Source organism: Rhea pennata, chromosome 2 (assembly GCF_028389875.1).
Source record: "Rhea pennata isolate bPtePen1 chromosome 2, bPtePen1.pri, whole genome shotgun sequence".
Lineage (NCBI taxonomy): Eukaryota > Metazoa > Chordata > Aves > Rheiformes > Rheidae > Rhea > Rhea pennata.
Window position 1 is genome coordinate 22,400,094 of NC_084664.1, and position 27,129 is coordinate 22,427,222.

The 27,129-nt window shown below is 36.1% G+C and overlaps 1 protein-coding gene across 1 annotated transcript in view; it reads right to left on the reverse strand.

Annotated features, from left to right (window-relative positions):
• Positions 1-3,861: 3,861 nt before the first annotated feature.
• SLC39A12 (solute carrier family 39 member 12) overlaps positions 3,862-27,129 on the reverse strand; it is a 33,320-nt gene continuing 10,052 nt past the window's right edge. Inside the window, exons 5-12 of the mRNA XM_062567716.1 lie at positions 22,886-23,057; positions 20,099-20,271; positions 18,799-18,951; positions 17,465-17,575; positions 14,450-14,513; positions 10,618-10,776; positions 8,989-9,176; positions 3,862-3,990 (exon numbers count right to left, since the gene is read on the reverse strand). Coding sequence (XP_062423700.1) covers positions 3,862-3,990; positions 8,989-9,176; positions 10,618-10,776; positions 14,450-14,513; positions 17,465-17,575; positions 18,799-18,951; positions 20,099-20,271; positions 22,886-23,057 — 1,149 coding nt within the window. The remainder of the gene's footprint in view (positions 3,991-8,988; positions 9,177-10,617; positions 10,777-14,449; positions 14,514-17,464; positions 17,576-18,798; positions 18,952-20,098; positions 20,272-22,885; positions 23,058-27,129) is intronic.

Sequence of the window (27,129 nt, forward strand, 5' to 3'; positions counted from 1 at the left end):
CCATGAATGATCAGTCCAAAGGAGAAATGACACTGAGGACCTCATCATAGACAGCTTGTGCAGAACGACCTGTTAATGGGCACGGTGTTACCCACCCAGCAGTCCTGGGGGCTGAGCACCAGGTCTCCTGCTGATGTGCACCCTGCCACTGACCAGAGCCCTGCTGCTGTTGTGTAACTGAGGGCTGGCACTGTTCTGACTCACTACAAAAGGGAGTAAGTCGCATACCTGGGTGTGGACTTGGACCACAGTCAGCTGGCCTGCGGACCCATCTATCAGTGGATCATCCTGATGTCAACAGCGTGGTGAGGAGAAACTGGGGAAAACTCTACCAGAGGGGTGGCCCGTAAAGGGCGAGAATGGTTGTACCATGCACTCATAACTGAACTGTAGAGTTCTGATATATATGTGTGTGTGTATATATATATATATATATATATTCAGTTCTGTTATATTCCTAGCTTTGCTATACTTTTGGCTTTGTTATGATCTCTTAGATTAATAAATTCTCACACTTGACAAATGATGATCTCTCAAGTTCAGTGCAGCTAATCTCAGAATCTGAAAGCATCCCCGGCACCCCTCTAGTGGTGCATCACTGTCCTGCAGATGGGTCTTGGGTTTTAAAGTGATTTGGTTTTCTATTTCAGTGACCTATAGGAATAGTTTCCAGCAGTCTGCACGGAGCATTGCTCCTGAGATACAGCTTAGTCTTGTTTTACTTCCTGGTAGAGCTCCATCTTCAGTATCTTTTTAAAGATACTAATGTCATGAAAATTATAGGAGAGGCACCAACTTCAAGTAGTGAGATAAGTTCTCTCACAGGTATCATAAGAATTCAAACTTTTGGATGCTTATGAGACTTCAGGTATTCAGACTTGGCAGTGACTCAAAATGGTGACCAAATTGCTCACTTAATGACAGATATCACAAAACCATACAATCTCCATGATGGAAATAAGGACTAACTGGCATTCTGATTTGTGCATACGGTGGAAACTGGATAAATATACTTGGTTGTTCAATGTTATCAGGAAATCTGACATAAACATGCAGCCAAAAGATGGCATTTCTAAACAGATGCATGTACAATATGTTCACAAATCGTGCTAGGATGTGAACCCATGCCGCTGTGTAACACCAAACAACAATCACAAATAACTTGCTCTGTGTCAGGCACACTGATAATGGTAAAAAATATATCAAAATACAATAATATTGCCAAAGTGTGATCATACTGGTAACCTTATTTTCTCTAGCAGTGAACATTAAGCATATAAAGGCATTCAAGCTACAGTAGCTCTGCTCTTTGAAATAACAAATGTTTCCAATATTCATTTGCACCCTCTGATACAAAAATAGATTTTGCTTACGTCCAGTGGTGTCCTGCTATAGCTGGAATTGACTGTCACAGCTGAAGGTCATGAAGTGACTCAGTGCCAATACAAACAAATGAAATATGAAAAAGCCACTTTTTAAAAATCTTACCTTACTAAAAGAAAGCACTAACTCCTGGAAAATGTAAACTCAGAAGAGAGAAGTATCAGCCATGGCTTCTCAGCTAACCAGGCATCTTTCAAAGTTAAACCAACAGAAAGAAGCAGTCATAATATTTGTGCACCTAAATAAAACAGGCTAGGATTTTACTTTGGGGCTTGAAACAACTCAGTTCATTTCCTTAATCAGATAAAGACTTTCTGTGTGACCTTGGATAAAATTTTAGGAACAAGGTTTTTGAAGGTATGAAAATGCCTAGCCATACATTTAGACGCTTATTGGGATATTTGGTACAGATTCTCATAACTAACAGGCATCGAACCCAGGTATATACTTTTAAAATATCTTTCTTTAAGTGTTTTTTTCCAAGGATAGTCTGTGGAAAACTAGGGATCCAAAAGGACGTGAATCTGAACTACTGTAATCAATACAATTCATATTTTTTTTATTTTAAAATTGTGATACTAAGGTAGTACGATGCCTGTGGAGCTTTTGAGAACTGACAGTACTCTAGTAGAGAAATCTCTCTTCTCCTCTGTAATATGAAAGTCATTTTACCTTCAGCAGTTGCTGTTAAAATAAACACATGAAACGCTGTGAGACAGCCATAGTATGGTAATGTTGCCTTATTTCAGGACTGGTTTAGACAATGAAGAAAAGTACACTTTTGGCTGCATAAAGAATATGTGTTGCTCTCCCTGTTTCAACAGTTCATCAAAAGAGAGAGAAAAATATTTCTACATTGAAAGGACCTATCTCAACTCACACATAAATTGGATGGGTAACAATTTCTCATGCCAAAAATTGTAGCGTCTAAGTAATAGAAAATGCACAGCTGAGAGTTGCTCAGTACCTTTTGGAAGTTGTTTAGCACCTCAGAATCAGGACAGGACTGGTATATTTGTTTCAGGCTTGATTGTGTGACATTAAATTAAATAAGTCCTCTTTAACTTAAGCAGAATTCTCCTGAAATCAAGAGGACTAATTATACAGAAGTCATTCAAGGTAGAAGGAGTCACAGTGAGGCCATAAGGGAGCACAGCTATGTGCATTTTGGACAATTGAAACAGTGCTTTCCACAGTGCATATGGTATTTGTATGAATAAGCTAAATGCTGACTGGAAGGCATTTTTAAGTACTTATTGGTGCTTATTAAACATGATGGTTCAAAAGCAGTGTCGGCTCAAGGAATACTTTAACTTGAGGAAGCTGGAAGGAGCCTTCGAGAAAAATTACTTTGAATATATTTCTTATAATTTTTCATAAGCATTTACTATAAGCAACTGTCAGAGGTAGGCCAATGCTTAATGAAAACTTGTGGCTGATTAAGTATGACAGTTACTATAATACAAAGCTGGATTGTCACAGATGCTGTCACATATATAAGAAAAAATGTTACAGTCAAAAAAGATATTCTGATATTTCTAGACTATAAGCTGTGTAACACATTCGAACTTTAAAATCTGTACTTGCCATTTTTTCCCTGCTACAGTGGACCAGCATGATATGAGTACCATTCTGTTGGCAAAATATAGAGTGTAGATTATATTATAATTTAATTTGCAGTATGCAATTTAACAGTTTAGTTTTGTTGTACGTTTTAGTTTATATTTATTTACATTTACATTTATTCTTTGTACGATGAGGCAACAAACCTTTCTGCTTCAAATTATTCAAATATGACCAGTCCAGTTTAATTATTGCATATAAAAGTATTTTATTCTTTTCTTCAATCAGACTGTAGAGATCACTCAGAGCATTCAACTAGAACAGTCTCAATAAAAACTAATCACAGAACCACAGAATCACAGAATTGGTAAGGCTGGAAGGGACCTCTGGAGATCATCTAGTCCAGCCTCCCCGCTCAGCAGGGTCACCTAGAGCATGTTAGACAGGGTTGCATCCAGGCAGGTTTTGAATTTCTCCAGAGAAGGAGACTCCACAACCTCTCTGGGCAACCTGTTCCAGTGCTCTGTCATGCTCACAGTGAAGAAATTCCCCCTCACGTTCAGGCAGAACTTCCTATGCTTCAGTTTTTGCCCGTTGCCTTCGTCCTTTTGCATGGGACAACTGAAAAGAGTTTGTCCCCATCCCCTTGACACCCTCCCTTCATCAAAAGCTCCTGTGAGTTTGAGCATGGGATTCGGGAAACTCAGTAACAAATAAAACCTAATTCTAAATATTCATGTTTAAAAAAATTATAAAATCTGAATAAGTTAATAAAGTGAAACAGTTATCTACTATGTTTCAGATATAAAAATCCCAACAACTTAATTTATATATCACTATAGCAGACAGAACAAAATTGTGAATAATGCTATCCACTGTCATAAGTGGTACTTCAAAAGATTTCCAACAGAAAACTTATATTTTAATTTTCTGTTCATATATAGCCAAAAGTAACAGGCAAAGCCAACCTAATAGTAATCCAAGGTTCTGTAGGAGAAACATCAACCAGGGTCGCCGTGTCTGAACATGAGTCATTTCAGGAAGCTAAAAAAAGAATAAGACACCAGAATGAGAGCCAGATATATTCATCTCTGGGAAAAAAAGTCTTATGGGAAAACAAGACAAACTTAATTTAAAAAAAAAAAGGCTTTCAAAATCCTGGGTTTCTGAATACAGCTATTAATCTGTAGCATATTCTGCATATTATAACATCATAGATCTTGACAGTGAAATATTTAAATTAATCAAATTCTACCCATTTTGTCTCTTTTACCAGCATCAACAAGAATTGTAAATGAGATTCCAAAATCTGTTAATTTCTTGGTAGTTTTTACTAATTTTATACAGCTGAATGTAAGGAAATGCTTATTTAGTAAAATTAGTGATTCCTTTTTGTGGGAATAAACTAGTTTGAGTTATTTTCTTTTTGTACTATATATAGGGTCAATCCCTCTCTCACTGACAAAATTGGCAACATTTTTATTTACCTGAGCTTTAATAAGGACATAAGTAGAAAACAGAATTTCTTAAATATACTTGAAAAAATTATCTTCAATATTCTTCTCCATAAGTTTTCAATCAAGAAAGGAACATTAGCTGTTTATAACCACATTATAAGCTACTTACACGTTGATCTTCCACCTAACATGATCTTTTTATCAATGTTTTAAACAAAATGGATGTCTCAATAGAGCCTATGAAAATAGTATTTCAGGCTTAGACTCTCTTAGTCTTTATGCTTGATGGACTATACACACCAGAGGAGATACTAGTGACTGCTAGTATAGTCGCATCAATTTTGAAAATATAGAGTCATGGCTTTGTATTGAGTTTTTTTTTTTTTTTAATCTATTTGCTGTGAACTTCAAAACATGATAAAATATTTAAAAGCTGTAGTGAGTTGCCCTGGCACTCTCCCATCATGTTGCCTTCCTGCTTCACTCACAGCCTGCACTTGAATGAATCTACTTCTTCCCTCTGCTCTTTCCAGCCTCCTCGCACAAGCTGTAACAACATTAGCCACTGGGAGACAGTGCAGTGGTGCTGGGGAAGGAGGCTAATAGCATATGTTTACATTTATTTGCTATCCTTGTCCTTCCTTCTGTCAGAGATAGATCGCTGGGTCTGCTCCTTTCTCTGAAAGTTGATACGGGCCCTCATGAAAACTCTAGAGTGAAAAATCTGTCTGTAGTTTAAAATCGCGGGGGGGAAAAGCATGCACCCCTCAAATCCTACATCTTTGCAACAACTGAGCAGTAGTTTAAATTATGGTACAAATTTGCATCTTAGAAACTTATGTAGCTAGATTGAATTTATATTTAAAGATCAACAGAAATATTTAAATTTAAATTAAATGTAAACACCTCCAAGTGCTGTTGTAAATCCAAATTAGAATTGACAGTATGACACATTCTGAGCATGTGGTTTTTGTTTTGTATGTAAGTAAAAACTTATATAAAAATATAAGACCTATGCCTGAATCTAGGATTCCAGTCTAGACATTCAATCTTTTTAATTAACCCTTGTAAGCAGTCTATTTTATCCTCTTCCTCGGGGCACAGACAAACATGTTTACTAAAGTAGTACAACAGGAAACTTTTTCCACTCCCATTGCAAAAACTAGTATTTTCTCTTAGCCATTATCAATACATATTTATGATATGTACATATGCACAACTGATTGCTAAGAAAGTGCACGTTTTAAAAAAGGAGTTCTCAACAGGCAGCACCGTTCCTATGTCCGATGCAGATCTCTGCTCCATTCACCTACCACATGTACATAGCATCAAGCACACAGGTCATTTTGATAGTTTTATCTGTTGTGGCATCCCTGCTTATCTCTGAAAATAAAAGTTGATTGCTGACACAGTATCAACCAGGAATCCCGAACTGTCGGTGATCCTGTCCGTACACAGATGTGTGTGGTACAGCACAGAAATACTGCCTGTTTGGGAAGTATAAGCATAATCATGTGGTAGAGGCACAGCACTTCACAAAGGAAGGGAACAGAGCGGTATATTCAATAGCGATACAACACTTGCTAATAGTCGAAGTTTGTTGGAAGCAAAAGGTTACTGTTAACTGAGGGGCTAATAAATACTCACTGCTGCTCATGAGCACATAAAAGGTAAAAAGAAAGAGCAATAACTATGCAGAAAGAAAATTAAGCATCAGAGGATGCTTAATTCTGTGCAGGCTAAACAAGGGTTCTGCTAGTCTGGTGTGTATATGGCATGGCTGCTGAGCTGCAACAACACAATAAGCCACACAAAAAAATACCGCTTTTTCTCCAAAATCAGAAGTATTTCTGAGGTCAGTCAGAGAAAAATTCAGTTATGTGCCTCAGGGAGCGGTTGGTTAGTTTATATTTCTTAGAAGACTATTCTTTTTCTTGCTAAATTAGACAGTAAGTCTTTTTGGTCAGGAACCATATAAACCGTTTGTACGATCACCCAGAACTGATGTCCCTGTCCTCAGGTTTTAATATAGTGCATGTGATTTCATAAATACTTATCCATAATGATTACTACATAGACAATCATTTAAGAGGTCAGTCAAGGATTTGTAAGATTATTCCTGTTGTGAACTGAAAAAGATGACATGTTTTATCAAAGAAATAACTCATTAGAGTGATTTGCTCTGTTCCTTTCCATATATTGGCTTTTCTGTTTTGATTCAGATTAATTAATGAATGTGCTCATATTGGAAATAATATTCAAGACAAGGTATATTATTAAAGAAAGGATCTTTGTAAATAGTCCAAATCATAATTATATTTATAGCTAATAAAACTCTTCTCATTCTGAACAGAGATCATGCACAAAAAAAATCTCACTATACTGATCATGAAAAGCTGTTCTTCCGCACAATCTTACAGGTGCTTACACACATGCATCTTTTGAAGCCATCTAACAATTTATATTGTAATATTACCTAAGTGCATATACATTTGCAAGACAATACCTCTTGCAAATCCTCCTTCCACCTTCCCTAATTAGTGGGAAGACAAAAATTTGATGAATTCATTGGTGAAAAATGGTAATGGAATCATTTTATCCTTTGACCTTCTCCTTAGATCTTTAAAATGAATAGCCTACCCTGCTTGTTAATGGAGCTAGAGTCCCATTTTTAGAAACTGAAGAACTTTAATTAACCATAGAAGTAGTTCTGTGCAACCTTCTTGTAGATCATTGCCAGGAAAGCTGACGATTGCTATTCGTAGATGAAAATACAGAGCATAGAAATCATTTCTGTGCAGAAAGTTGAAAGATATACAAAACATAGCTGATTTTATTTTAGATATACTAAATAAGTGTATGAAACTTTTAAGATCTATAGATTCCTACAGTGCTAGAGGAATACTTCCGAAATAATGTATGCCTGTGATATTCAATGCTTGCATTTCTGACAAACATAGGTGAGCAACACAAGAGCAGTTCTTTCGACAAAATGCAGAGGAAGTGTCATTGCAATTCCCATTGTGACGAAGAAGGAGGTGAGAGAGAAAATATTCTTCCCTCTTTCTCCCCTCTTCTTTCTCCTTCTCATGTCAAGAGCAAGGTCATGGTGAGGTGCTGAGGACAAGGAGAAACATATGTGTGTCTGCCTACCATTGTGTCTTCTCTTGGATTTTACATATGGCACATTTTTTTGAACAACTAGGAAGAAGCATGATGTTGTTCTGGGAGCTTGTGAATCCCTGATGGATCCTGATCCCATATGGAAGCAAAAGATAGGCCTAAATCCTTCTGAGCCAGCTCAATAAATCCATACATATTGAGTAGGTACTCAGCCTCACTTGCACATTTCTCTGCATCAGGACAAGATCAGGACAAGATCTAACACATCTAAAATCCTTAGGCAGTTTCTCACAGGCTCTCAAGAGCACTGTGTGTTCACTTTACTGTTGTCACAGTAGTAAATACAGATTAAAATAAACCCAAGGTCTAAGGTCCATGGCTACAAGTAGATTTTTTAATAGGTTATAATACTAACATGGCATATCAGTTTGCTTGAACTTGCTAAATGAAACTAGAGGCACAAGGTGGGGGGTGGCAGTGAAAAAACAGAGACAATCACACTTGGAAAAAACATAGTAATAATTTATGAAGAGACAGACCTCCTTTTTTTTCCCTTTGGATCTAATGATTCAAAATATTTTGCTTTTGTTCAGAAGGTTGCAAGCAGCTTAACATTGGTACATGTTATAAAGTTAAAGAGCCATGTGACAATTAAAACTCTAATAAGCTGGCAAGGTAATTAACTTTTGCATTGGTAAGAGTGCAACATTTAGCTATTTCTTCAATAAATGATGTGGTCTGAAGGATCTGCATGAATTATGATTCAGTCACTTTCTTCCACAGTCCTTAGACCTTTCTCTAATTTATATCTTTACATTTTGTTTTTCTAAAATTAGATCATTGCTACTGATTTAGGAGTATGAAAAATGACAGGCAAATGTGAGAAAGTTGAAAAGATCTGGTGGGTTTTGAATTGCTTGTAAACTCATCCAAACTTCTCTGAGATAGAAAGACTGGCTAGAAAGAGCACAAGATAAGCATTTTCTATTTAGTTCAGAAACTGCTAATTCTTACTGAAACAATGGGTGAAATATATATAAGGAATATAGAACACAAAGGAAAAAGATAATCAAGTCCCTTAAGTTTTAAAAAACCTGCACATTCAAAGTTTTCCTTATCTTAGCCTAAGTAACTCTTCCAGGCCTAAAAATATATTGTTTACCTTTCCTCTTTTACAAGCAGTAACTAGTTCTTTATGCCTTTCTCATATATTAGTCTCTTTATAGCCTTTATTTCACTTTTTATTACTAATTATACCTATTATGGCAGTGACAGCAAAGAAAAGCAGATTTCCATTGTTCGTGCTGCACTGAACAGACGCAGAGAAGAAAACAGGCCCATCCCAAGAAACCTATAAACTCTTTTTCCCTCCAAGTTTATCTTGCCGTACACACACTCATCCGTGATGTTGCTAAGTTAAAAGGAAAATGAGGAAAATATAACAACAGACTGATGTTCTCACCATTTCTGCTAAAGATAAGTACAAGAACATTCCAGCTGTAACAGTAAAAATCCAGTTTTGAATGCATGGGTCAGCTGATACAGAAAGGCCAATATAAAGCCCTAAGAAGGCTGTTAGTGCACTTATAAAATTCATCAAAACTGCAGTCTTCGTGGGAAGTCCTGTACTTAGCAGCACAGCAAAATCTCCTGGAGAGAGGAAAAAGACAGAAAATTTATTATTTATCTGATAAACATATTTTAAAAATTCCTTGGTAATAAAACATGAAGGAAAGATATGCACAAAGAAGATACTGAATGTTGGAGGGCTGCCTTTAGATTTCTGTAGAATTTGCTATAAATGCATGTTGTGTGCAAAAAAAAAATACATATCCATTTGTATTTGTTTAGCTGTTCCTAAAGATAGCATACAGTATACAGGAATGGCTTTCTGTTAGTTCTCGATGTTCTGTGACATTTCCAACTTGGACACATGCAAAAGTGAAATCACATGCTTTCCCAGAGTTTCTAAATCTTTCTTAATTGGGAACTTGCCAGCTAAGATCATGTGAGTATATTCTCATCACACTCTTTTGAGTGTTTTACAGGTGCCACAAGGCAGAGAAACCTATGCTGATCTGATTCCAGTTTGAAAGTTTAATGCCAGTGATTTCAGACATAATTAACTATGATAAATAACAGATCAGAGTCCTAACACGGAAGATATTTCTTCTAAAATAAACCATTTCCTGACAGGCCCGGAGCAAAAGATTTTTAAAATTCTTCTCTATGACAATGGAAATTATTGATTTGCTTCCTACGCCACTTAGACACAGGGGCACCACTGCACCAGAATTAAGTAGGTCTGTCTTTGGAGTTATCTGTTCAGCATTTTAGTAATTTCTTTTCCACACAAATATGAATTCTGCCGATTTTGTAAGAATGCCCCATCCCACCTTTTTGTTTGGGGAAGTTATCTATACAGGTAGCACATAAATTAAACCAGTCATTTAATAAAGGAAACTGGAATCCATATTTCTCATTTCAGACTTGCCAGCATATGTATGTTCATCAGTACAATATCAGGGGCAACTGCAGCCATACTAGAAGATTTGTAACACGGAGATAATGGAGGAAAAATGTTCAATAGAGCTCTCTCACTGTCCTGCCTGCTAGTACCACGACTAATATATCTTCTTTTATTATCTTGTTGTTTGTGATTAGTAGCAGGAATGAGGGCACTATAAAGAACGTGTTGTTAAATGGTTCTGTTGCACATTAAAACTCTTGGATAACCCATTGTGTCAGGTAAGCCCATTCGGCACACATAGCTCTTGCCCTAAGCTCACCTATTTTTTTGTGTCTGTACACATCAGAATAAGAGGCCACTGTGACCTAACAGCATTTACAGCTGAAGAAGGTAAGATGGGATGGCAACCAATAATTAGGGCAGGAATTCCCCCCCCCTTTTTTTTTGTGAAGAGGAAAGAGAATTTCCTGCCCTCTTCATATGCTCGATCCTCATGCATTATACTATAGTTGGTGATGCTACAGTGCAAAAAAGTCCTATTAAGGTCATAAAGGAAAGAATTCTTTGTGAAATTTGGAATTACAAAGCCAATCAGGAAAAATACACATATATATTTCTTACCCATTTCATGAGGAATTTCATGGCATAAAATAGCAACAGTCGTTGTCACACCTGTTTCTGTTGAGGATGAAAACGCTGCTCCTATTACCAAGCCATCAGCAAAATTGTGAAGACCATCACCCACCAGAACCATTATTGCTAACAAGCTCATTTTCTTACCTATGAAGCAAACAAAGAAAAAAAAGCTCAAGGGTTATAATAGGAACAGTTATTGTAATTTTTGCTTTTATAAATGACTTGTTTTTTCAGTAAATTTAAAGATAATACCATGAAAAGTCACAATAATCAGAGGAGAGTAGAGTCTGACTGTTTTGTCCTTATTACACTGCTTTCAATACACTTGACAGCAAAAGACAGGTTGCAGAATAATTCAGAGATGCAAATACCAGGAAGTAGCTTCCTTTGGGCCTTTTTTACTAGGTCAACTATTTAAACAAAAAGCTAGAGTTTGGTTTGAGTCCAGTCTCATGATATGCCTTAAGGGTTTCCTATTAATCCCTCTTCGGCTGCTGAAATTCACACAAGTTTTCCTGTGTCTCAGATTTTTCTTTCCTTAAAAGGGGGGAATTTTTCCACCATCGCTCACAGAATTGCATAGTTCTAATGAAGAGGAATATTTAGTTTCATGCAGTTGATCATCTGAATACTGTAAGGCATTTTAATACTGAGCAATTTTTTTAGGGTCTGCTCTTTATGGAATTGTATTATTGTAATGGTATTGTATTGTATTGTAATATATATATGTACAGTGTTGCAGCATACTCACTTCCAACTTTTATTCCAATCAATTAATGGCCATTATGCCCATAGTACTTCCATGCGTAGTATCACTCATGGATGCAAATAGCTGTTTTCTTTCTCATACTGTTCTGTGCCCTTACTTTAGTGTGGAATAGCACAGTGGATGTTCATGAGAAGGCATCTGATGTGAGAGGAAAGGTAATACTGGTGATATTGGTACTGGAACCAAGTTCAGGACTTAGGAACAGTCTGTGTAGCCTGTATCCCAAACAGTGGGGAACATGCTAGGTGGATTCATGGGGAAGGATTTTATCTCTTCAAGCTGCAGTGAATCAGCTCAATATTCAGGCTGAATATCTAGGCTTGGCAACATAACAGATTGCCCTATCCTGTACTTCGGTCCATCTACTTTATCCACGCTCATTATCATACAAGCATAATCTACTACATGCCACCCAGGAAACTCATCCTGTTCCTCTCTATCTAGCATGGAGAGAACACACTGAAAAAGATTGGTTTTATGCCTGAAGAAGCAGGGTCAAGATCTGGGCCCCAAGCATCCTGATCTTGCTGACCCCACATAGATATAACATGACAGTCCAAGGAGCTGATGTGGAGCTGCGTAGAACTGTCTGAGTACTGTTATTACAAGGTTTTACTTTAGTAACATTTTTCCAGAGAAGACTATTTTATAGTGATGGGGGAGATGTTTTTCTTACATAAACTGGCTAGAACTGAAGCTTTCAGACTATTAAAAAAAAAAAAAAAAAAAAAAAAAAAAAGCACAGTACATAAAAGCCTAACAACCGTATTCAGAAAATCCTCCCCAGTTGCCTGGGAGCTCTGCGGGTTCAGAAATATTGGCAGGCTTGTTAGATTTCCCTGCCAGCTTACAGCGTCAGACGTGGATGTCCCCAGTTTGCCCAGCTCTTTCTAAACACTATGGGCAGTTTATAATCAATAGTGCAGGGCTCGAGTTACGCAGAAATGATAGATTGCTCCACTATATTAAGTTTGTGATTTGTAATAAGCACTGGCGAAGATGAAATCATGGCCTGCCCTGAGAAATTATTAGTGTGCTATATTCAAGTATCTGATTGTTGAAAAAGACATAACATAATTACTGAAATTCATTCCAGCACGTTGTCTATAATGTAACACAGGGGTCAGGTCAACGTTATGGAGCATTTGCAAATCTAAACTTTGTGAACTTACTTGACTGAAAGTTAAGAAGATGCATTCAGAAACAAATTTGAATGCTTTTCTTCATTTATTTTCAAGTAAATCTTCATTACTAGTAACTGCATCATATTGCTGCAACCATAACTATTAACTTACTGCCTCATATATTTCTACAAAGCCTTTTCTTCTGAAACAGTCCCACATTCATTTTGATCATTTTAGTGGATTCTCTGCTTAAATAGGGGACTGGAACTCATAACACATTCCATTCCATAATTTTAATAAAGCTAATGGGAGCAGGTTTCCCACCACAGATTATGATTTTTAAGCTCTGAATAACAGGGTTTAAGCAAACATTTACCCATAGATAAATCCTTTTTTCCCTAATGTTTTCGCTACTCATAGAGCAAAAATATTTCCAGTTAACATGTGTCACTGAGAATACCAAATGTAAATGCTACTCTTTGATCTTTTGAGATACTGATAGAAAAGCAAATGTGGATATACCAGGAATAAAGGGCCAGCTCTTCCAGTAGCTTCTTGCTTTCAGAGCTTCTCACTAGCTAAAGTGACTGACTGGTTTTCCAGTCCTACTCAACATGCATTTATAGAGAAGCCTGGCATTTCCAAGGATGTCAGGCTTCCATTCTAGGGTTGCAGATCCATTCCATTTTAGGAACAATCACCTAAAAGTTCAGCTCAGTATCAAGGTACCTAAGGTTAATGTGTTTAGTTCTTAGTAAAAACTGTAATAATATAAAAACTTTGAAAATATGTATTCTCAAAAAACAAAACAAAACAAAAATACCCTCCCTATAATAATTTCACTCAGAGCTTTCTAATATATAGAACTGAGCTATTACCAAAAAAAAGTAACCAAAGAATATTACTAAGAAACTATCCCAAATTTAGTTATACTCTATTTGGAACAACTAACTTTGAGATCATTAGAAACATGTTTATGCTTAGTAGGTAGTGATGACTGAATGGAATGGAAACATTCAGGGATGAAGGAGACTCACACTGAAACTGGCACAAGATTATGTACTGATGGAAAGGTGAGACTCAAGAAATGGAAATCCGGTTTTCAGAAAGCAAAGTTCATGCCTCAAAATGGAAATGAAATCCATAAGAACAGAGAAGAACATTAAAAAGCTGTAGGAAGATAATGAAATTGTTAAATAACGAGCTCATGACTTGAGATCTGAGATCATAAAATAAAGGGGAGCAGATTATAGTATATAAATTGATTCCAATTAAAATGCTATTCCATCAGTTGAATAACTCTTCAATGAGATCATTTAGGTACTATCAAATAATTTGGTTTATGCTCTTTTCCCATTTCCTGAAGTAAGCAGCAGCAAAACAGAGTACATAAGAATTATTTCAAAGCTCTCTGAAGAAAATAGTTTATCCTAAAACTGAGTGCCATCAAGAGCCCAGAATTCCATACAAGTAATAAATCATTACGAGTTTTAAGAAGCTATTTCTTTACCACGTAAGAGAAGAAAGAAGCAGAATTATATTAGTATGTGAGCCAAAAAAAAAGAAAAAAACCCCAATTATTTCACTACCAGAAATAAAGGTCCTAGCTAAGTTTACAACTATAAAAATCTGTTTTGTATTAAATTTTGGACATTTCTCTTTAAGCAAAAGCTGTAGAAAAATAGTTTGCAACAGTGAGTAAACAAACACTGAAGCATGGACAGCATAAGATTAATAAACTTCACAAATACAAAGTTGGCAGCTCAAAAGGTCTTTAAGCAGAGATTTAATTATGTAGCCAAGCATCAGATGTGGTGATGTAGCACATAGCAAACACAGAGCTAAGCTAGCTTTACACTTTCAATTCCATCTTAGGTCTTAAGGCTTTTCCTATTGCTTGTTTAGTTTTTTAATTGATACTAACTCTTTTTGTTGATCGTCTTATTGTCTGGAGGAACTTCAGCAGATTCAGAATCTTCTGGGCTTCTCTAATTAAAAGGAAAGATAATGGATCAGTGTTAAGGGGCTCTTCCAGCTGCTGCTATAATAGAAGAAAACATCAAAAAAGTTCATGCTTTTTAAAATATAGTTAGTTGTGTCTGTCTGCAAACATATGATTAGGATAATTTATTGAGCACTGTCAGTGTGATTGGTACAGCAGAAACATGTAAAAAAGGGAAACCTCTCTTGCCCAGAAGAGGTTACAGTATAATTAAGGTAGGAAGAAAGACATTCATAGGTGTTGTCATACCCCAGGAAAATCAGGAAAATCATGTTTCTGCTTGAATACACAAAAATCAGAGCCAAATGCAGGATTAAAAGGGACATGATAACTCAGATTCTCTCTCTCAATTTTGTCATGACAGAATGATTTTAGTTTCCTACTGGATAGTCTATTGGATTTTCAAGGACAAATGGGTAGAGAGTAAAGTCTCCTTTAAGTGAAAACATAAAACTAAATCAGATGACCCCAGGTAGGTTTCAGAATAGCTGCAAGCAGTTTGTCTAAGTCTTCCTTCTCTTCTCTCCTTCCCATAGCTGCTGCCATAGAAAATTCTAATAAGGCTATTTAACAAAAGAAAATGTAGCAGATGCAATTAATAAGCCATTTTAAACAGGATTTGTTTAATTTACAGTCAGAATGAAAACTGTTCTGTCAAAGACAGTTCTTGTAACAACCTTTCAAAAAATAGGGAAAAAAAAGTTTTACAAAAGGATATTTTTCCTCTAGGGTTGTGCAGTCTCCAGTGCCCTGTCTCCTGGCCTTTGGTTAGGGTTTTGTCTCAGCACCAGGCACCACTGGCCAGGTATAGTAGCACATGAGTACACTCCACTGTGATTAGTGAAATTACTCTTATTCCAAGTGAAGAAAGAGACAATAGGTTTTCCCTCATCCCCTGAGTCAATTTGATGCATCAACTCTAATGTTTAACAATTAAAAACTGCAACTGTGGGGAGAGAAGGGAGAATATGAAGAATCTCCTCTCTATAGCTTCATAGGCCTTTTCTTTTTGCCTAGATGGGGAGAGAAATTATTAGAGATTTGTGCAAGAAGGAGATATGGCAAAAAACCTTTTTGTTTGTTTTGAGACTAGAAAAGCTGAATTTCTAATCTCTGTCTTTTGTTTCACTGGCCAGCAAACATACTACAGCTGTTATGGCAGCCTGTGAAGAGTCAACAATAGCAGGGGAGCGTGCTTGCTTTGGGTCAGCAGCCACCACTCCAAAAAATCTATGGCAGCAATGTGTATTGACTGTAAAACGGGATATGTTTCTTGGCTGGTATTAGCTTGGCTGTGATGAGGGATATGTGCTGTAGAGGCATGAGGAGGGAAGGGTAATGATTTGTTTTTTAAATTCTACATTTTAATGGGAAAAAAAGTCTTTAATTCCCATGATTGCAGCCAGTCATTTGAATTCCAGTAATTGTTCCACTTCTCTTATACTATTTATTCACATGCCACTTCTTTGAACTCTGAGTCAAAACTCAAACACTAATCACTGACCTGAAGGATTTATAAGCTTTTCTTAGTCAACCAGTGTTTGTCTTACTATTACTCACATGATTCTGAAAAATTGGCTGCTCTTATATAAACCAGCTAAGGCAGACTAGTTCTTATCATCTATACATAACATTAGGATGGTCTTGCAACTGAAAGGAATGACTAGATTGTTCATTATCATAAACAGGAAGCTATGACATGGCTCACGAACTAGTAAACATTCTTTATTAGTCTGTTTATTCCACATTCACTTGATAGTTTCCCAACTATGTTAGGCAGATGAGCAGCGGCTCATAGAATCATAGACTCATAGAATCAGTAAGGTTGGAAGGGACCTCTGGAGATCATCTAGTCCAACCCCCCTGCTCAGCACGGTCACCTATACCATGTTAGACAGGGTTGCATCCAGGCAGGCCTTGAAGATCTCCAGAGAAGGAGACTCCACCACCTCTCTGGCCAACTTGTTCCAGTGCTCCGTCACTCTCACAGTGAAGAAATTCCCCCTCACGCTCAGGCGGAACTTCCTGTGCTTCAATTTCTGCCCATTGCCTCTTGTCCTGTCCCATGGGACAACTGAAAAGAGTTTGTCCCCATCCCCTTGACACCCTCCCTTCAGGTACTTGTACACATTGATAAGATCCCCCCTCAATCTTCCCTTCCCCAGGCTGAAGAGGCCCAGCTCTCGCAGCCGTTCCTCACAGGGCAGATGCTCCAGCCCTCTGATCATCTTCGTAGCCCTATGCTGGACTCTCTCATGAGACCCTTATCGATCACAACCACTTTATTACAACATAGTTCACATTCTGGAAATGGTAGAGAGCTCTGATTTAAATAAACAGTAAACTAGGTGTCTATGTATTATATATAAACTGGAGAGATTACTTGGAAAAACAGAAAGTAGATTGAAAGGTATGAGTCAATTTAATTCACAAAGATGTATCTGTGTCTATACTCTCCACAGACCAGTAGGAAATTGTACGGTTCTTCATAGGGAAGCACTACTCCCAGATATTCACCTTGCTTATGTTACTCTTCAAATTCATAGAAGAAAGCCCAAGAACAGTCCAAAACTCCATCTGTCTACTAAGTATACACATAGCTCTTGCTGCAGACTATTCTGAAGTCTTTCCAATGGGGAGTCTGCTCTTACATGTGACATATTTTTTAAAAGAACGATGGAATATCTTCAAGAGTTTTCTCATAAGTACAGGAAAATGTATCATCATATCAATCTGATATACACTTAAGAAAGATTACTGTAAAGATTTGTGCTTGTAATCTCTCTACAGATTCCTGAAAATCATGTCTTGTAATAAAGGACAAATTAATAAAGAATGAAAAATAACATTGATTTATTATATTAATTGGATTTGTTTTTTGAGGAACAGAGAAAGAAGGAAAATAAATCAGTAAAATATTTCATATTGGTAACCTACCAACTGTATGGCTGAAGTAGATTTGCCTCTGCCTGAATGTTCATTTATTTCAGATTCCACTGGAAGATCATGGGAATGTCTCCAGTGCCCATTAACTAAAGAAAGGCCCTGCTGAATGAAGATGCTTTGCAGATTAGTTCTGAAGCCAAGTGAGCACAGGTGCAATCTTTCTCAGCCTTTTGTGAAAGTTTAGCACTTATAAGAATTATTGTCTTGAAAACAAGAACTGATGAAAGAGATTGCTGGTTGGCATCAACATTTCCTAAAGCTTACTTGATTAAAAAAGTTAAAAAGTGAATCAGATATATCAGTGACAACCATAATGTTTCATGGAAAATTATTTTCTTTTAAAACTGAAGACTGAAATGAGAAGCTGAAATGAAAAAATATATAATTTTTGGAATTCATCTAATCCCCAGCAGAATATGTTTGTAATATTTGTGCGACAATGATAAAGCCCTTCTCTCCAAAGTAATCAACATGAGGAACTACTTACTTACTATGAAACTAACAAAATATCACCATCATCAAAATATTCTGATTCTATCAATTTTATATAATATTCTTATGGCTGACTCAAAGGTAGTAGAAATAGGGAGTGAGAGCTAAATATCTAAATCAGGCCAGTCATTAAACACTCTCTGTAAAACACCACAAGCAAAGGCTTAGCCTTCTTAAGTGACATTAAGATAGCCTCCCATGCTGAGAAGCTTAATGAGCCACCACACCTTGTGCTACATTATATCCATGTATATAATCACATTTTCAGGCACCAGCCACACTGAGATGAAATAACAGAATTACTAAAAACATGACTGTGAGCAAGAAGATGTTATTAATATAAGATTGGATTCTACTGAGCACAACAGTTGTACCAGATTTTTAAATCCACTGAGATAGGAATGAAAAATAAATTGGAAATTTTAAGATATTCTTTAAAATACCTTCTATAGTTAACTTACAACTATGTCTTTCTGCTCTTTAGGGGGAGACTAGAGTAAACACCTGTCATTACCATTTCATATGGATACATACTCTTTTATCTGCTCCGCTGCTAGTCATGAAAGTCTGCTTACGGAACACTAATTTAATTGTTTCTTTTTATAAGTTATAAATATATGGAGCACATTTATGGAGCATACAAAATCTGTGGAGCAAAGCAAAATAGAAACTCTTGGTCAAGGAGCAACTGTTGCTTTGGAAAGCAACTTTTCATGCATCATTTCACTCATAAAAATGATAATTATTTTTCCACAGTCATTTAAATATTTTGTGCAATGTAAAATCTCAAAATAAAAGAGATTTTTTAAAGGATAAAATGTCCAAAGCTTTACCTCGTCACGTGGTGTTACCAAAAGAAAGAAACACTTTTCTATCAGAAAAAATCCATGAATTCCTCCAACTATTCCCAAAAGCTTCCAAATATATTCTTTCCCTTCATAGAAATGTTCTACCTCTTGTGCTTCATGTTTATGTAAACCGAGAGTCTAAAAAAAAGTAAAATATTAAAAATGACAATATTTTGATAGTGTAATCCATAGTATGTAAATTGAATTTATTCTCAAATTTTTCTTTTCCTATCTCTTTCAAATTTAAATTGTATTTTGGGCTAATTAGTCAGATAATAGATGGATGAAATTAATTATTAGAGACTTCTGTTACACTTCATCATCCCTCAGTTTTGAAAGCAGTATTATTTTAAAGATAGTTTTATGCATTTGTCCGTTCTACATTTTCCCTTGTGTATATTTTGTTCGGAATATATTGATCCTTACAGTTTAAAAAGTTACTTGGGTAATTGACAAATGTACAATTAATATGGAAAACAATTCATAAAGCTCTCCGCTGGTGAGCATCTTCCCAGTTTTTCATTGGAGGCAGAACATGGTAGCCCTTCTTTGCTCTTCATCTGAAAGTAGGGGAGGGAGAACTTTCAACTCACTGGGTGTTTCTTAAAAGAATGTACTTGTGTGACATTCCCAGAGAACTGCCTTCCTTAAACCACTCTCACAGTTCTCCTTCCAGAGATGATGATTGTTTTTTGTGGCATTTAGCACTTTAAAGATGTAGAACATTTATGAAAAATTTGACTTCCCTGAAACAGGAACACGCATTTCAAATAGACCCTTTTGTGTTCAGTACGAAGAGCATTTTGACTAGAACCTCAAGAGAAGGTAGGAAGCTCTCTTTAAGTGACCAGCTGAACTCCTGTAACAGCTTTGTCGTATCAGAGATCACTTCGGAGCCTTTTTATACTGGAGATTGTGGAGGCCTCATAGAAACTCTGGCCAATTTCTTCTAAAATGTGTTACATAATCTGCCTCTTAAAAGAATCTCACACACATCTAGTGAGCCTGTTTTTCACAGGACTTTGGGGCTTTCTGAAAAGTTTTTATGAAAATAAGGGCCTTATTTTCTCAGAATTCATCATTCATTGATTTCTGCTTCTTAGTACTTGGAAACTCTGAAATACATACAAAGCGCAAACATAATTAGAATGCTGAATACCTAGTTCCAAGATTTCATGGAAAGCTTTATTTTTTTTAAACAGCTGAGCATTAGCCAGACTTAAATGAGACTCTGTGTGTGTGCATGTGTGAACATTTTAAAAACACAAATGGGCACATTACCTACCTGCGGAATAAGATGTAGCAGTGCATCTCCAGAGAGGGTCCCAACAGCCAAACCCACAAACAGTTGTAAAATGAGTGTATAGATTTCTTGACAGGAGTTAAATAAAATGAGAGTTGTACCAAACATAGATCCAATAGTAATAAGTAAAACAGCAACAGTGCTGTAGCCATATTCTGTGGGGAAAAGGAAACAAAACAAAACCAAGGGCACCTTTAGCCATTCAGTATCTAAGTATTTTAGACTATGTTTTTCTACCTCTGTGTAGAAGCACATAGGCCAGAAACGATTCAGTGTGCTATATCCATTTTTGTAGTCATGAGGATTACAGGTGACAGAGCTTGAAGCCTAAACAATGTTCATTGTTTGAAGCTTTACAGGTAATACAGTCTAATAACTCCAAATTTCAGGCCTTAAAGAGCTAATACTGTAACTCTGCAGCTTAGAGAATTCCAGAGCAGTACAGTGAATGCTGGTCTGTAGCTGTCTCCTATTTTAACAGATTTGCTTATTATTCTGTGTCTTCATATGGCCACGCTGTGTATCTTTATAATTAACACATTGTAACATTTAACATTATTAGCCAAATCATTTTCAGTAAACAGACCAAGGCCTAAAACTCATATGTATGTAGGCATCTAACTTAGGAACTAAGCATAAACCTTTTGGTCCAAATTATGTTTACAAATGTGCTATGAACATCTATTCCTTCAGGCATCAAATCAGGACTACAGAGCTATTTTTTCCCAGGTTACTGGAATATTTGGAAGGTTACGCTTGGAATTCGTATGAGTTATATGCTGCTCACATTTCCAACCTTCTGCACAACATGAATCCTGATTAATGTACATGAAAGTCTTATGATGGAGGTAAAATATTGATGAAAACCAGACATAAAGGCACTAATGCCAAAATAGTCAAAAGCTTCAGTTAATGTTTCACACTTTAATAGCACTGCAAGTGCTCAGCAGCTCATAAAACCAGACAGTAAATTTCACAGACTGCACATCCAAATACAAGGGCATAGTAGATACTTTTGGAAGGTCACGCCATGGTGACTTACCAAAACAGCATAGCCTGTCATTAAAGCAACTGAGAATAAAGTTAATGAGCCTATGCTTATATCTTTAGGTCACACACAGGTCTAACATGCGGTCCTTGGTTTATCTGTCCCAAATCATTAGAATTATTTCTAATCCTTATGGTTATAGAAATCTTTCACCTACAAGCATGTGCTGCAGAAAGGGCTTATAAACATCCCATTTTGTATTTCAATACTTTGATTCTTCCCTTCCAGAAGATCTTTCACCTTTATGAGATTACTACAATGCCAGTGGTTAGCGCTGATGCTCTTAGACTTGGGAGATACTCATTTAAACCACAAATCTGTCATGAACTTTTTATGTGACCTGGATAAGTTACCTGCTTTCTTTCTCTCTTGATTTTCTATCTAAAAAATGGGCATAAAAGAACTTTCCTGTAGCATAGTAAGGAAAAAAAAAAGCAGTAAAGACTGCAAGGTGCTCAAGTAATGAAGAGAGGGAAAACATGAAAAAGGACTGCTACCTTCTGAAGAACTTTGGTATTTCTTACTATTTTGTATGTTTCTTTCTCCTATAACTGTTCCTGGAATGTCCATAAATCTTCTTCCATTCCCTTATCTAACATGTTACTTAATTCTTGGTCATAGTTCAATTCACTTATACAACATGAAATTATAGATTAGCTCATTCCCAGAAGCAACCTAATGCATGCAGCTTAAAGAACAGATATAATTTAGATTTTGAAAGTACTGTTCTATAAGGATCATTGGTCAGCAGCATGTTAGGAAATCTTATTAGCTCCTAATGGATATAGGGCTAGCAAAGTAGATGTTAGGATACAGGTACTGAAGACATCAAAAAGCTGTAAACCGCTCTCCAAAAAAAGCTGCTGTTTTAACAAAAAAAAAAAAAAAAAAAAAAAAAAAAAGAAAAAGAAAGAAAGAAAGAAAGAAAAGCCACCAAGAAGTGCTTTTTTTTTTTTTTTTTTTTTTTTTTTTTTTTTTTTAATACATATATATATAGAGCGGACTAGGGAGTGTTTGTAGAAGTTATGCCAGAAGAACTGATGGGTCAGAAATCTCTGGAAGTAGGGCATGTGAGGGCTATAACTGCCTTCCTCTAATCCACTGCAGCTGGAAACAATCTGTTCAATTGTACTCTAACTCAGCTCTTGTTCCAGCTCAATCAGACAACTCCGGCTGTTCATGTTGGTTTTGCTAGTTGTTTTTCTTTTCACAACAGGTATCCACAAAGTTTCTCTGCTGTGAAATATCACAACATGAAAAAATGGCAGTGTCCATACATCACTCTCAGAACTTATCTATATTAAGCACTCATCACATCATGGTATAAAATGCTACATAACATTGAGCTTTTACATAAAAGCTATTCAATGATTTCAATATAAACCTGTTACAAATTTCACAAGATAGGCAACAGCTGCCGAGAAACGCACTGGCAAGGGTCTATCATACCACGTATAACCTTCCACCATACCACAGTTCTCTAGGAAATAAAGAAAATATAACTTAAAAGAGAACTCTGCCTAACACAAAAATGAAACCATTAAATCCCCTCACTCAATATAGTAATATTCTCTAATATGTATGCTGTGAACTATCTACTGCATAAATTTCATCTTGTTTTGGTTCAAGATTACTAATGAGTCTCTAGAAATTAATCTCTTACACCTCTTCAACTGAATTTACCTGCAAAATACTATACTGATAGTAACAACATAACTCACTTTCCAAAGTTGTTGGTGGAAGCTTTGTTTGCTTGTATTCAGAAGGTTGACATGAACAACTTAATAGTTGCTGAATGATTGCCGGACTGATTTGCTTGAAGTGCTCCTTAGAAATGGATGAAGGACTAGTTTTTAAAAATATCTTCACGAGTTCATTGGCAGAGAAACAAGCCTATGTAGAGAAGTATACACAGTTAATGAATATGGACTACATGTATTTAATGTTGAGGTTTAATGTAGAGTCTCAGAAGGACACGGGATTATACAGGCTTGAAAAACTTGTTTTTCATATATACTATTCTAGTTAAATTACTTAAAGATTCTAATTCTTTTATTTGCCAATTAAAGTTGGATGTCACTACACATTTCGGAAGAAAACAGAATCTATGGTATGAAATAGCACAATTTTCACTGAAGCCTGTTAATATCATTTGAGGATCTGACATAATAATATCTCAAAATATTTTACTAGTATATGTGCTAACAAGAAATATTTTAAAGCTAACACAGAAATGGTACTCTTTGCTATTGATACAAGATTACACTGCTTGCCCTGTATCAGTCCACAAAAGTTCAGAGGCAGTACTGAAGTACAGTCTGTCCTTATGCTGCATGTTTGTATCTTCAGTAACTTGGAACTAAATGGGTTTATGAATCCTCCTAACAATGGTCTGTCATTTTAAAGTCAGCATTCTAGGAGTGTCAAAGTCCAAAATGGGCTTAAAGATTACTTGATAATTGTATTGTTAGAGGAATTTAGGAATTTCGAGAACTTTTTGCTGTTACTAGAAATATCTCGTCAAAAAAGCAATTTTTCTTGGGAACATATACATTTTGACAAATTTCCATGAAGAAGTGGCTTCTCACTTCCAGGATGAAACTTTTAATTAAAAATCGACCATCTATCACCACCATCATTCTACAGCAGTTTTAAAAGTTTAGAAATTCTGAAAAGAAGTCCAGATCAAACTATGCTGTCTTATTTATAGGAATAATCTTCATTATTAAAACCACCTGAATTGTCATTCATTTCAAAGATACATACTTGTTTCATTCTTCAAAACAGTCTGTCACAGAGAAGCCTGTGCTTCCTAAATATTATTTTTCTAATCATTGAAGCTTGTTAGATGTTTAGATTTATTAGAAAAAAAGGATACTATTTAAATGAAAAAGTTGTAATTATCATTACTTTAAAATAACCTAACAAAAAAAACCCAAAATCTTCTTGCCTATGTTCATCCCATTAATCATTTATTAAAGTAAAACATGCCCAACACCTTACAAAGAAACTGAATGAATTGAGTACTTATACATTTATCTTGAATGCCACATTCAGGTCTTCAGGATAACAGATGACCTTGCTACCCGAATCTATTCTGTTCTGCCTCCGATAAGGTCAGAGGGAAGAGAACTCAGGAACTAGCGCAGAAAAGACCTAGAGACCTTCTGTTCTTGCCAGTGTCTTGACTCTAAAAGTGGCCACTGTCCACGTGCACTATTAATGACTGGAAGTCTGGTTATGAGTGGCATTCACCAGTGGTCAGTACTACGGCTGATCTTGTTTAATGACCTGAGTGATGGAATGGAGTGCTCCACATTCATGGATGAAACCCAACTGGTAAAAGTAGCTGATATTATGAAGCACAGGGCTACTGCTTGGAGGGATCTTGACAAGACAAAGCAATGGGCTGGCAAAAACTTCACAAAGTTCCACAAACACAGACGTATTGCACCTCAAACAAAATAACTCCATATGTCAACAAAGGCTGTGAAAAACTGATTGGAAGGTAGTTTTACAGAAAAGATTGTTGGAATCCTGATGGTCAAGTTGAACATGAGTCACCAGTGTGCCCTTGTGGCAACTGAAGGCTAACTGCATTAGCAAGAATGTAGTCAACAGCTCACGGGAAATAATTATTGTTCTCTGCTCAGCACATATAAGCCCATATCTGGACTATGTCCAGTTTTATAACCAGCGGGACAAGAAAGACATCGCCAAACTAGGGAGAGTCCACTGGAGGGTCACCAACATGGCTAGAGAGCTGCAGCACATGATGTACAAGGGGAAGCTGAGAGATCTGGATTTGTTCAGTTTGATGAACAGAAGGGAAGTTCTTACATCTTCAACTACCTAATAGGGTTTATAGGGAAGACAGAGCAAAAGTCTTCCCAGAAGTGTACAGTAAAGGGATCAGAGGCAATGGGAATTAGTTGCAGTAAGGGAAATTCCAATTTTTTATAATAAAACCCCATCAAAGTGAGCATTATAAGGATATGGAGCAGGTTTCCCAGACAAACTGTGGAATTTTCATCCCTGGAGACAGTTAGAATTCAGCTGGACACAGCACTGAGCAATCATGTCTAACTTTGATGTTGGCCCTGCTCTGAGCAGGTTAGACAAGATGACATCCAGGGTCCTATGAACCTAACATTTTGTGTGATTTTATGATCAGTAGTTTCAAATGAACAGGTAAAATACTCATCTGGAAAGTAAACTGTCCAAAAAAAAAAAAAAAAAAAGAAAAAGAAAAAGAAAAAGAAAAAGAAAAAAAAAGAAAAAAAAGAAAAGAAAAAATAAAAGAAATCACACTCATTTACTTACTCATTTGTAAGAAGACTTACAATCTTCTTGTAAGTCTTGAGGCATGGGGACCTGTATCTTTTCTAGCTGCAAGCCATAGCTTTTAAAGCTTTTTAACATAGGGAGGGAGAGTACTAGGCCTTCACTAGTGAAGCAACTATGTACATACTCCAGGAAGATGATACTGAAAAAACAGGTAAATGGAAATTGCATTTCCTAACATGAAAATTGGATGGATGGATGGATAGATGAATTTGCTTAACGAAACACGTATTTCTTTAATAAGAAATCATAAACGAACACAACGTTATTTAGTGATTCAGTTTAATGCAACTTGATACTATTGCTCTTATTAGACCATCTACTATTTACTTAAGTTTTGCAGGTATTTTAAAAATCAGTAGAGGCAATGATGACTTAAAGCAATGACCCTTTTTTCTGTGATGATTTTCAAAACATAATTCCTAGCTAAAAATCCAATTACAAATCCTAATGTAGCTAGCAAATGCAAGCCATCAACCAGTCAATGCCTCATACATAGCAGCATCTGTTACTAATGGAGCACAAAGGCTATCATGGATATGTGCAGAAAGCAGGAGATAAAATTAGCAACAACACTGAAACACAAATCCTTCTAATGGAACGATATGCCAAAGAAAATAGACATAGTCAAAAAGAAAAGAAATTGAATAAAAAGTAGAAGCTAGGAGTAAGTAAAGAAGAGAAAATCTCCTCTCTCTAAGAGTACCTTTGCAATTTTTCAGCATCTGTACAGAATATTTTGCTCTCAGTTTGAATACCAAGCCTCAAATAACTCCTCTGCACACTCATCTTTTGATTTATGGTCAGTCTCAGAAGTCTAAGTTCAAGAAATCAAAAATTGTTTTATAAATTCTCTGATTGCCTGAGATTTTACTTCTGTTCAGATAGTATCACTATTGATTTCTGACCTTCATAATTTAAAATTAATAAAATTATATTGAGGCCCTCTTTATTTTAAATACGAAGTGTCAGCTGATCAGTATGATTCTCTTTTGTGGTCAGCTGGAATTAAATGAGACAGATAGTATATGTATTCCAAACACAGTAAAATGACACAGATAAACATCTAGCAGAATGGCATTTAACCAGATGGAAATTGTCTCAGTGCTACATCATAAAATGACCACTCAGCAAAAGTCAACCTCATGTCTCTTATTCTACTCAAGAGAGGAGAAACTTTGTCTTTCAATTAATTTAAAATGTAAAAAAACCTGAAAATAATAGAAATACTTTATTAGAAGTGCACTTTTGCTGTCTAAGGAATGTCTTTCAGTCTAAAGGAAAGATGTCAGTTACCATCTTAATCATTGTTAAAAAGTTTATTTATTTTCTAATATTTAGGATAAGGAGATATTTAATGGACTTCAGGGTGTAAATTCACCTAAAATAAGCTACTCTTCTTTGACCTTCTCAAAGAGCAGCAAAAGTTCTATCCCACAGACTCTATATGTTTTCTAGATGGCTATTAAAGGTGTTTGGAAATATCTAGTTCTCAATAATCTTTCTTTTGCCAGGTCCCACAAGGGAGCTCTAGAAGCTCTCAGACATAGAAGCACAAGAAATCTTTAAGAAATACATGCAAATATTGAAGCTATAATACCACAGTCCTCTATGTCTTGAA